At 44.7% G+C, this 12,199-nt stretch overlaps 1 protein-coding gene across 2 annotated transcripts in view; it reads right to left on the minus strand.

Annotated features, from left to right (window-relative positions):
• The window catches only part of deaf1 (DEAF1 transcription factor), a 71,912-nt gene that overhangs the window by 12,479 nt on the left and 47,234 nt on the right, over positions 1–12,199 (minus strand). For both annotated transcript variants that reach the window (XR_004562381.1, XM_034177363.1), the window contains exons 6-8: positions 10,948–11,013; positions 6,777–6,821; positions 6,409–6,532 (exon numbers count right to left, since the gene is read on the minus strand). Coding sequence is in view for 1 of the 2 variants with exons in the window: in XM_034177363.1 (XP_034033254.1) it covers positions 6,409–6,532; positions 6,777–6,821; positions 10,948–11,013 (235 nt within the window). In the remaining variant the exon portion in view is untranslated. The remainder of the gene's footprint in view (positions 1–6,408; positions 6,533–6,776; positions 6,822–10,947; positions 11,014–12,199) is intronic.

A 12,199-nucleotide genomic window follows, 5' to 3' on the forward strand; every position in this document is an offset into this window, starting at 1 on the left:
TCTTATTAACAAAGAAACCGGTATTTCCCGGCGCTAAACGTCATTCGCGGACCATCCCCTCAAACTCTGTCATAGTTGTGTTATAACCAGTCAGCATTTATTTTATTATACATCTGTGTAATTACTAAAATTATCTTCTTGGATGATTCATTCGTGCACGCACGCAAAAAACAAAACAAAAACAAAACAAAACAACAAAAAAAAACAAAACACTGGCACTTCCTCGCTTTCTCTCCCTCAAACTGTCATAATTGTGTTAAATATTTCAATTCAGTTTCAATTTATTTTCATTTATATAGCACCAAATCACACAGAGTTGCCTCAAAGCGCTTCACACAGGTAAGATCTAACCTTACTAACCCCCAGAGCAACAATGGTAAGGAAAAAGTCCCTCTGAGGAAGAAACCTCAAGCAGACCAGACTCAAAGGGGTGACCCTCTGCTTGGGCCATGATACAGACATAAATTACAGAACAATTCACGGACGAATATACAAGAAATGCTATTGGCGCACAGGACAGGAGGATCGCTAACACGAATACAACTCCATCTCTGGATGAAGCTGCACCTTAAACAGAGAAAAAACAGAATCAGGCCTCAGAAAGACAAAAAATACAGTATATTTGTCAGCATTAAACAACAAGAAAAACAGAGAAATACTAAGGTGATCGCCGGCCACTAGCCCTAAACTTCACTAAAAGACCCAGAATTTAGGTGAAGTTGAGGCCGCAGCACGCTCCAATTACTAATAAATTAATTAAAAGAGTAAAAAGCGTAAAACAAAACTGTACCAGTATTCTAGCCATATGAAAGGGAAAATAAGTGCGTCTTAAGTCTGGACTTGAAAATCTCCACAGAATCTGACTGTTTTAGTGACGCAGGGAGATCATTCCACAGAACAGGGGCAACGATAAGTGAAAGCTCTGTGACCCACAGACTTCTTACGTATTCACCTTAGGGACACAAAGTAGTCCTGCACCCCGAGAATGTAAAGCCCGGGCTGGTACATAAGATTACTTAGGTCAGCTAGGTAGGGAGGTGTCAGTCCATGAAAAATTTTATAGGTTAGTAGCAGAACCTTAAAATCTGATCTCACTGGGACAGGAAGCCAGTGAAGAGACGCCAAAATGGGAGTAATGTGGTTGTACTTTCTGCTTCGTGTCAAAAGTCCTGGCTGCAACATTTTGAACCATTTGGAGAGCCCTAATGCTAGACTGCGGTAAACCAGAAAATAGAACATTGCAGTAGTCCAATCTAGAAGAGGCAAACACATGGATCAGGGTCTCGGCATGAGCCATAGACAGGATGGGATGAATCTTCGCTATATTTCACAGGTGGAAGAAAGCAGTCCTAGTAATATTTCTAATGTGGAGGCCAAAGGACAACGAAGGATCAAAATTACCGCAAGGTTCCTCACTTTGTCAGTGTGATGTATGACACACGAGCCTAGGCTGAGTGTTAACTGGTCAAACTGATGCCGATGTCTCACTGGACCAGAACCATCATTTCAGTCTTATTAGAGTTTAAAAGTAGGAACTTCTAGACATCCAACTTCTCACTGATACAAGGCAATCGTCTAAGGATTTTATGTGAACGAGATTACCAGCAGTTATCGGCATGTATAACTGAATATTATCTGCATAGCAGTGAAATGTAATCCGAAAACGCTGCAATATGTGCCCAAGAGGTGCTATATAAAGGGAGAAAAGCAGGGGGCCTAAGACAGACCCCTGTGGAACCCCAAATTTCATGTCACTAAGGTTAGAGGTAGTGTTACTGTACAAAACACAGTGAGAACGACTGGTCAAGTATGACGTCAACCATGCAAGGGCACTCCCAGTAATCCCAAAATGATTTTCCAGCCTATCAATGTAGAATATGATGATCCACTGTATCAAATGCAGCACTGAGATCTACAGCAACAGAACCGTAGTGGTGTCCGAACCCATTGTAAGCAGAAGATCATTCACCACTTTAGTGAGAGCCGTCTCTGTGGAATGATATTTTCTAAAAGCAGACTGCAGTGGCTCGAAGAGATTATTCTCAGTAAGATAGTCTATGAGCTGCCGTGACACCACTTTTTCCAGAATTTTAGAGAAAAATGATAGATTTGATGTTGGCCGATAGTTTGTCAATACACTAGGGTCAAGATTAGGTTTCTTAATTAATGGTTTAATCACTGCAGATTTGTAACATTTATGAACAGATCCAGAAGTTAAAGAAAGATTAATAATCTCCAGCACAGTCGGCCCAAGAGTGGACCACAGGTCCTTAAACAGTTTTGTTGGTATAGGATCAAATAAACAGGTTGTGCTTTTGTTGACATTATGAGTTTTGTCAGCATGCCCAGTGAGATACTGTCAAATTCTGTAAATCTCGGTAATACCTCAGTAGTGGTGCCCACCTCAATAGCAGGGTGTAGTGGTTGGGTTAAGGCATGCTGGGATATGTTTAACCTGATGTCTTCTATTTTCTTCTCAAAGTAATCCAGGAAATCTTGTGCTGTAAAAGGAGAGCGAACTACAGGTGGTTGTCCATGAATAAGTGTTGCCACCATGTGGAACAAGAACTTGAGTTATGCTTGTTTTTTGTTGATCAAATCGAGTAGTAAGTCCGCTTTGTTGCCAGTAATACATGCTTATAGTCTAAGATAGCATCACGCCACGCAAGGTGAAATACTTCTAATTTTGAACGACACCATTTCCTTTCTAGACCTCTTGCTTTATGCTTGAGGTCACGCAGATAATCATTGAACCAAGGTGACTGTGATTTGGGGGAGCGCGGTTTTAACACAGTTGGTGCAATCATGTCGAGTGTAGTTTTGAGCACTGAGTTTAAACTATCCACAAGTCTGTCTACTGACTGGGTATTTGTCAAATGTGAAGCTAAGACATCAGGCAGTCTAGTTCAGTCTTAGTTGAGGAGTTGATGCATCGCCGTAATGATATATAAGGTTGTTGTTCCACTAAACACAGCAGCGAAACTGTAAATTTAATAAGTGAGTGATCAGAGACGACTGATGTAAGAGGCATGATGTCAATATTCGTGACAGCAATACCACGTGCGAGAACCAGATCCAGGGTATTTCCACGAGTGTGCGTCAAATCCCAAATGCATTGCCGAAATCCTAATGCATCCACAATTTCCATAAATGATTTGCAGAGGGGATCAGAAGGCTTATTGATATGAATGTTAAAGTCACCAATGATCAGAATGTTATCTACACTAGTTGAAGTTAGAGATGAACGCACCAAATTCATCTAAGAATTCAGAATATGGGCCAGGAGGCCTATATACAGTGACAAAGTAATACGACTGATTTTTATTCTTCTGACCTTGGCAATGTGTAATATCCTGAGTAGAGCGGAGAATCAGATGCTCAAACAAGTGATATTTGTAACCCCCAACAGCTAATAAGCTAAACCAAGATTTATAAATAAGAGCAACACCCCTGCTTGCTTCGCATCACGAGAGACGTGACTAAATGTATATGCTGGTGGGCAGGCCTCATTTAAGGGGAGGACAGCTGTAGGTTTAAGCCCAGGTTTCACATAGCCCAATCATATCTAAGTGATGATCAATAATTAGATCATTGATCAACAATGATTTTGAGGACAGTGATCTTATGTTAATGAGACCCAGTCTAAGGACCTCAGTGGGGTTGACAGTTGAACTGTTGGGTTTAGGGGTGGTTCCAGAGTAGCATATATAAGATGCCTAGAAGTAGGTTTAGGTTAAGACATTCCCGCGCATTGTAGTAGCAGACACGAAATCTTTGCTATTGCTGGAACAACCACTGGGCCATCCTCAATTTCAACATCATTCAATATAGTAATGGTATTAAGTTTGGAAAGCATATCCTCTATGATTTTTATGGACACGACTACAGACGCAGGCCACAGTCTCAACTTGTTGAAATTCCCTCCCTGGCAAATAAACTGCACTATCACCATAGTGGATTTCTGCACTAAATTCCCCACTAAGCTAATGGATTCCACACCCACATTTGTCATAAGCCTTTCAAGGTCTCTAATCACCTACTCCGTGGCCTGCTGTAGATTCCTAATGTTACCCTCCCTGTAGAGCTCTATCCATGTTCGCAGACAAGATGGCGGCACCTTCCCCAGTAGGGTGGAGGCTGTCCGGCATCAGCAAGCCACGGCGGCCCCAGAACGAAGGCCAGTTATCAATAAAGCTAAAACCTTGCTGTCTACAAAACTGCGCCAGCCACCTATTTAACGATGTCAGCCTGCTAAACGCCTCATCAGTACCCCGGGAGGGGAGGGGACCAGAGACTATTAATCAATACCGATACATCTTTCTGGCAAGGTCACAAGTCCTCTCTATGTCCATTTTTGTGACCTCTGAGTGCTTCATCCTGATATCATTGGTGCCAATGTGAATAACTATGTGATTATATCTCATGTCATGTTCCTTCTTCTGTCTTCCCTCTGCAGCGGTCAGCACCCTAAGATGAGATGCAATGTCGGGAGCTCTGGCCCCCGGAATACATTTAACGTCAGCTGGCATCTGTAACCTGACTTTGCAGGTGATAGAATCCCCTATCACTAAAGTCCGGTGTTTCGGCCTGGAGACAGGAGTAGAAGTCACTTGTGGGCTCAGAGAATTCACATCTGGCAAATCCAAGGGGGAGAGAGAACCGATTCACAGTTCGCACTGGCGAGTGTGTTCGGGGTGCCACAACCCGGGCACCAAGCCCTACGGGGCTTTCCTCCGCCTAGCCACAGTCCGAAAAGCCGTCCTCCACAGCCGGCGTTTCTAAGTTGATGCTAATGGGCTCGCTAGCTGGCCCAACACTAACCTCATCTGGAGTGCCCGTAACATCTAACTCCACTGTGCTAAGAAGCTGCTCTAACTTACGGACACGGCTCTCTAAGAGAGCCACCCTATCTTCCAACATCACGCAGGATTTACGGAGGGTGTAAAGTATAATAAGTAGTGTACTTTGTGCCACTAAGAAATTCAAGAATATAGCCAAGCAAACACGAGCTAACCAATAATGGATCAGCTAATCACTCCTAAGGCTCAAAACAGACGCAAATAAATGAATTAAAATTCACAGCAGTTACACTGAAAAACTAACAAGTATTAAACAGGTAAAAAAGGCAGCAGCTATAAAATACACTAAACAGTTAATTAACTAACAGGAGTGTAAAAAAATGAAATGAAAATGATGATGAGGTCCGAAATAGCTAACGCAAGCTAACCGCTAGCGAAAATGCTAGCCGCTCCTAAGATTTACACAGGAGTAAAATAATTACTTAAAATTCACAGCAGTTCAACTGAAAAAAACGAACAGAAGTATTAAAAGGGTAGAAAAGAAACAGTTATAAAAGTAACAATGGAGAGGGGAGGGGTCGACCTAGCTAGCAAAAGCTAACCGCTAGCAACGCTAACCGCTAGCGAATGCTAATTGCTAGCGATTCACAACAGGACTGTTGTTAAATAACGTTCAGAGTAGATACAATTAATAACCAGAAGGGTGCTAAACAGAAATAAAAGAAGTGTATACAACTGTGTGAAGTTCAGAGTGGCGTCACAGCAACAAACAATCCGTCAGAAGCAAGTTGCCAGATCTGTCTGAATAAAAGACAAAAGGGACATAAGTCCTGCTCACAGGCTGATTGCCAGAGACAGGACATGTCCACGTCAAGTATAAACTCCACACAGACATCTCCACGTCACTACTATCTACAACGTGTCCTTCCATAGGGATTACATGGCAACCTGTCACCTCCGCTGCATATATCCGGATGCAAAAGCCAGAAATCTGGCGGCAGGCCGGAAAAATACCAGGCCTGGCATCTTGATGTGCCACACCTGTGAGGTGGGATGGATTATCTGTGCAAAGGAGAAGTGCTCACTAACAGATTTAGACAATCTGTCAACAATATTTGAGAGAATTCTGGCGTCCTGTCCAGGGTGAACCCTGCCTCGAGCTTTATGACTGCTGGGATAGGCTCCAGTCCCCCGCGACCCTTAATTGGAGTAAGCGGTTGAAGGTGTGTGAGTGAGGTCTTTTTGTGTACATAAATGGTAAATGGACTGCATTTATATCACACTTTTCCATCTGCATCAGACGCTCAAAGGCTTTACAAATAATGTCTCACATTTCACCCGATGTGAGGCTGCTGCCATACAGACGCTCACTACACACCGCATACCGCCACACATCACCACAACATAGAAAATGTTTTAGGTCTTTGAGTTCAGCTTGTGAAAAATGGGAACAAAAAAATTGTTGCGTTTTATATTTCTGTTCACTGTGTGTGTGTGTGTGTGTGTGTGTGTTATTTTTTTATTTATTTATTTCAGAAAACCTTTAAAAGGTTTTCAGCTGAAAACCGCTCAAAGTGAGAGGTACCAGGTGGTATCAGGACATTTCATAATGTGGCCCCAGAGGTCAGCGTGATGTTTTTGGTAGCTGGAGGCTCCTTCCTGATGTGAGCGGCTGCAGGCTCCGCCTCCTTCTTCCTTCGCTTGTACGGAACAAACAGCCGTACCGGACCGGTCTGAAGCAAACAGACCGAGAAAGACCAGAGGACCCAGTGAGTGAACCAAACAACCAATCAAAATACCAGCACCCACTGTTTGAAACCAGACAGGACAGCGTGAACCTGGGGATTAGTTTGACCAAACAGTGTGTTTTTTTCCAAATGTCACTGAGGTTAGGAGTGGAAAATTTAGGAAAATTATTTTTCTGTATCACATAAATTCACAACATTAAAATACAAATAAATCAGTAAGCAAACTCACCATGCTGAGGTTATCTGCTGTGACAGAATCACCGTCCTTTAAAGTCTACAGACAGAAGAAAAACAGAGGCTGACTCACAATCCACAGCTTCAGAATCAGAGCCTCACCACAGCGCCCTCTGGCGGCCATCTCTGGGTATAAGCCCTCTAACACAGTGGTCCCCAACCTTTATGTACGTACATTGTTTATATTGTGAATATAATAATAAGCGTGAATCCACTGTGTAAACGTTTGCAACATAACATCTGTTTAACATCAAAGTCTCTGTTCACATCCTTTCTGCCCCTAAATAAATTATTCAAAAATACACGTGGAAAAATAAATAAAGAACAAGAACCAGCAATTCCACATTTCTTTCTCTATTATCTAAATATACCTACACAACATTTTAATTTTTTTATATTAAACACGCCATGAATGTAATTTTCAACAGATGAAATAAAGTTGTCAGTTTGAAACATCTCCTCTCCCCTCTCCCTCTCCCCCCTCTGTTGGCGACCACCGCCCTAACGCTCTCTGACTCTGGTCACTATGGTAATGCTTAAAAAGGCCTTCAAAATAAGATACAGATCGCCACAAACATGGATATAAAGTGCATGAATTTTAACTCACATCCGTGGGAGCCCTGAGCTTGTTTCTCTGCAACGAGGATGGTCCCATCTGGGGGTAATGGGAGACAATGACACCCGAAGTGTGTTGATTATGTTCAGTCTACTCCGTTTTTTTTGCTTTGGTAGCTGTAACTGCAGAAACCCAGCTTCACTCAGATCGGATGTTGGAAATGGCAACAGGGTTTTCAGTGCTGTGGTGGTGATCTCAGGGTATTCTGCCATGACTTTAATCCAGAACACCGGCAGAGTTGTTGGTCTCAAAAATACTTTTAAAGCCGCTGTCGTTTGCGATCTCCAGTAGTTGAGCTTCTTCTTGCACAGACATGCTGGATTCACCTGGTTTGTTGATAAAGGGTTGCCAGATCCATTCCTTGGCAGTTCGTGGGTCCTTTTTGGTTGGGAAGTAGCGCTCAAACTCTTTTAAAAGTAAAGACAAGTGATTGTGCAGCAGCTGGGAGAATGAAGGCTCAGGCTCAGTCTCACACAAAATCCACGCTAATGTTTGAAACATGTCCAATATGCCTCTGTTCACGTGCCGTCCCCAACAAATCCAGTTTGGCTTTAATGCACCTACTTTATCTGCCAACTTGAAGACCGCTGTCGTTTTCCCCTGAAGTGACAGATTGAGTTCATTGAGCAGCGTGAATATGTCGCACAAGTAAGCCAGTTTTGCGACCATTCCTCATCACTGAAACGTGCTGCCAGCGGTGACTTGTTTCCTGAGAGAAATCTTTTGCAGTGGCTCTCGTAATTCAAACAGTCTGGCCAGCGATTTCCCTCGGGATAACCATCTTATTTCTGTGTATAAGAGAAGCCGTCTGTGCTCCGCGTCCATCTCCTCACAAAGCTGCTCCAAAAGGCGCGAGTTAAGGGCGGCTGTGCTTTGATGTGGTTAATAACTTTAATGACAGCATTCAATACGCTGTTCAATTCCGGTGGCATTTTTCGGCTTGCCAGCTTTTTCCCTGTGAATGATACAATACGTGGATTCACACTCAGGTGCAACCTCCTAATCCGAGCAGTTAAACCAGACAGCCGTCCGGTCATGGCAGCAGCTCCGTCTGTGCATATGCCAACACAAAACAGTGCCTTGAAACAGTTTCTGCGCGCTGTTGTGTTGGTTGGCAACCAACAGTGCACATAACGTTGTGTGGGCCGCTGAAGAGGAGGTACTGCTGGCCCACCACCACCAGAGGGCACCCTGCCTGGAGTGCGGGCTCCAGGCACCAGAGGGCGCTGCCGCCTCACAGGATGCAGCCAGAGTGACAGCTGCCGCTCATCATCTTTGACAGCTGTCACCATTCGTCGGATCAGTGTCGTATATCAGCCAGACGACATCTCCACCTCTTTGCCGAGATATCGTTCGACCCAGAAGGTAACATATCCAGCCAGCGAATTATTCTTTGACTAGAAAATACTTTTTGCCTTGTACAGAGAGAAGAACAGCAGGAGATTGCTACACGGATAAGTACCTTACATTCCTGCAGTGTTTTTCCTGACTAGAGGTGGAGGTGGTGTTTCACCCCACGTGTTGCTGGGTGCAGACGCACCCACATCTGACTGTTTCTGTTCCTCGCCAGCAGTACGGATCTGACAAGCGGAGGCAGTGGCCACCCGGAGTTCGGGACTTGGCGGCTCCAGTATTCCCGGGGTTCGGTGGCGGAGGAAATCGTGTGGTTCCGGTTCGGCTGGGACGGACGTCTCCTACCTTCGAGCCTGCCCACACGACACCGTTGTGATTGACTTATCGCTACAATTATTATTATTGGTTGTGATTGTTGTGCTTGTTTCACAACAGTAAAGTGTTGATATTTGACTTCCTCCATTGTCCGTTCATTTACGCCCCCTGTTGTGGGTCCGTGTCCCTACACTTTCACAACAAACATATCCTCATGTACATCCTCCTGATAAAGATATCACACATAAGTAGTATTGCCCTGTTGTCAACATCTGTAGATTCATCAGCCTGGAGTACGTACCACGGTGATGTATTAATCCTCTCCAACAACTGTTTCTCAATATCTTCGGCTGTTTCCTCAATGCGCCGAGTCACGGTGCTAGCCGACAGAGGCACCTGTGCTATCTTTTTAACAGCAGCCTCTTCTAGAAGTTCACAGCAAATGTCTTTAGTGGAGGGTAATATCAATTCTTCACCAATAGTGAATGGCTTTTTAGCCTTAGCAATACGGTTAGCCAACCAAGTATGATGCTCTCAGTGCATTCGCATTTATTGATGTGGTGGCCGCCAGTAATTTTTTCTATCCTTCGTGTTCCTGTTTTTTTTCTTTCAAAATACTGCAGGGGCTTGTCTTTAATCCAGGTGTTTGACATCCGCCCTCTAACACACCGGGTGTTTGAACACCCGCCCCCTAACAGACCTGGTGTTTGAACACCCGCCCCTAACAGACCGGATGTTTGAACATCCGCCCTCTACAGAACGGGTGTTTGAACATCCGCCCTCTAACCACACCGGGTGTTTGAACACCCGCCCCTAACAGATCGGGTGTTTGAACATCCGCCCCTCTAACACACCGGGTGTTTGAACACCGCCCCTAACAGACCTGGTGTTTGAACACCCGCCCCCTAACAGACCGGGTGTTTGAACATCCGCCCTCTAAACAGACCGGGTGTTTGAACACCCGCCCTCTAACAGACCGGGTGTTTGAACATCCGCCCTCTAACAGACCGGGTGTTTGAACATCCGCCCTCTAACAGACCTGGTGTTTGAACACCCGCCCCCTAACAGACCGGGTGTTTGAACATCCGCCCTCTAACACACCCGGGTGTTTGAACACCCGCCCCCTAACAGACCGGGTGTTTGAACATCCGCCCTCTAAACCACCGGGTGTTTGAACACCCGCCCCCTAACAGACCTGGTGTTTGAACACCCGCCCCCTAACAGACCGGGTGTTTGAACATCCGCCCTCTAACAGACCTGGTGTTTGAACACCCGCCCCCTAACAGACCTGGGTTTTGAACACCCGCCCCCTAACACACCGGGTGTTTTGAACACCCGCCCCCTAACAGACCTGGTGTTTGAACACCCGCCCCCTAACACACGGGTGTTTGAACACCCGCCCCCTAACAGACCTGGTGTTTGAACACCCGCCCCCTAACAGACCCTGGTGTTTGAACACCCCGCCCCTAACACACCGGGTGTTTGAACACCCGCCCCCTACAGACCTGGTGTTTGAACACCCGCCCCCTAACAGACCGGGTGTTTGAACATCCGCCCCCTAACAGACCTGGTGTTTGAACACCCGCCCCCCTAACACACCGGGTGTTTGAACACCCGCCCCCTAACAGACCTGGTGTTTGAACACCCGCCCCCTAACAGACCGGGTGTTTGAACATCCGCCCTCTAACAGACCGGGTGTTTGAACATCCGCCCTCTAACACACCGGGTGTTTGAACAGCTGTTCCTTGGTAACTCAGATGTTGGACTGGGTGTCACCTGGACTTTCTGGGTGTTCTGACACTTTAGGTTTCTGAACTGACGTTTCCTGATATTGTGGGTATTTAGATGACTGTTCCTTTCCAGGGTGTGTTGGGTGACTCACGGTGGTGGGCTCGTCACAGCAGGCTGTGCAGGTGCAGGATGCAGCGTGCGGGTTCAGGATCCCTTCCTACACAACACCACATACATGAACTGAAAACCAGCTGACCTCCAACACCTTTAGTGACACCTACAGAGTTGGTCTGGTCTGAAAACAGCACGTAACCATCTGCCAATCACTGTGCTTCTCCACAGACAACATCTTGACTAAACCACACCCATTTGACACCAGCCAATTAAATCAATTTTGACAATAGATCTTGTTTCAGTCAAAAAAACAAAAAAAAACAAAAACAAAAAACAGAAAATAATGACATACCGACTATCAGGTGGTCTGTGGAGAGTCTCAGTCATCCAGCTCAGCTGGACTTTAAGGCCGTCACACCTTGACCATGAGCCAGCATTTAGAGTCCCTTTATTCAGAGAGCAGCATCAACTCAGAACATGGCGCCATTTTGGTTCCAACTGCGCTGAACTACTGAATGAACCTTTAATGTTTTCAACATTTTTTTTAATCATTTAACCACACAGAGAAACACATCCAGGTACAGGTGCTATCAAAATAAATAAAAAATAATTAAGGTATCAAATTTACATAAATTTACAATTCATGATGATTTATTTCATTAATTTAAAGCCTGATTTATGCTTCTGCAGCTCTGTAACTCTGTGTCATACAATGACGTGTGTGACAGTTTTAAAGTTCTCCGTCTCTGGATTATAATTTATTCTGGACTAATTTGACCTTCAACAAGCTTTTCTTTCTACAATCATCACCTCCAAATCAAAAGCTGAACATTTTCCTCTTTTACTGACTTTGTGCTGTAAAGTTGTGGACTTTTCTGATCCATTTGTAATAAGCGTGTGCATTGTTAAAATACGAGAGGAAAGAGTGAAAGCAGAAAAGTGTCAAATCACAGCCGTTTGTAATTTAACATTATTTTATTTTTTATCTTGGTGGACCATTTTCATTGTGTGCTGAATGCTGATTAGTGGACCGGCTGTGGGAAACACTGCTGTGAATGAATGGAGCACTGTGACTCTAAAATTTTAAAGCCCCGGTTGCATTCTGATCAGCGGATCTGATCAGACCTGAATAATGAAGCGCACAGCGCAAAGATCACACCAACAGTGACGGCGCTTTAAAAGTTTAAAGAGCCACCACGTTTCTGTGTGATCAAAGTGTGATATGGGCATACTCTGAAAAACGCACCTGGAGCAGAAAAACCTCAGAGGGACTTGCTTTAAAATGCTAC

The sequence above is a fragment of the Thalassophryne amazonica genome, chromosome 8 (genome assembly GCF_902500255.1).
Source record: "Thalassophryne amazonica chromosome 8, fThaAma1.1, whole genome shotgun sequence".
NCBI lineage: Eukaryota > Metazoa > Chordata > Actinopteri > Batrachoidiformes > Batrachoididae > Thalassophryne > Thalassophryne amazonica.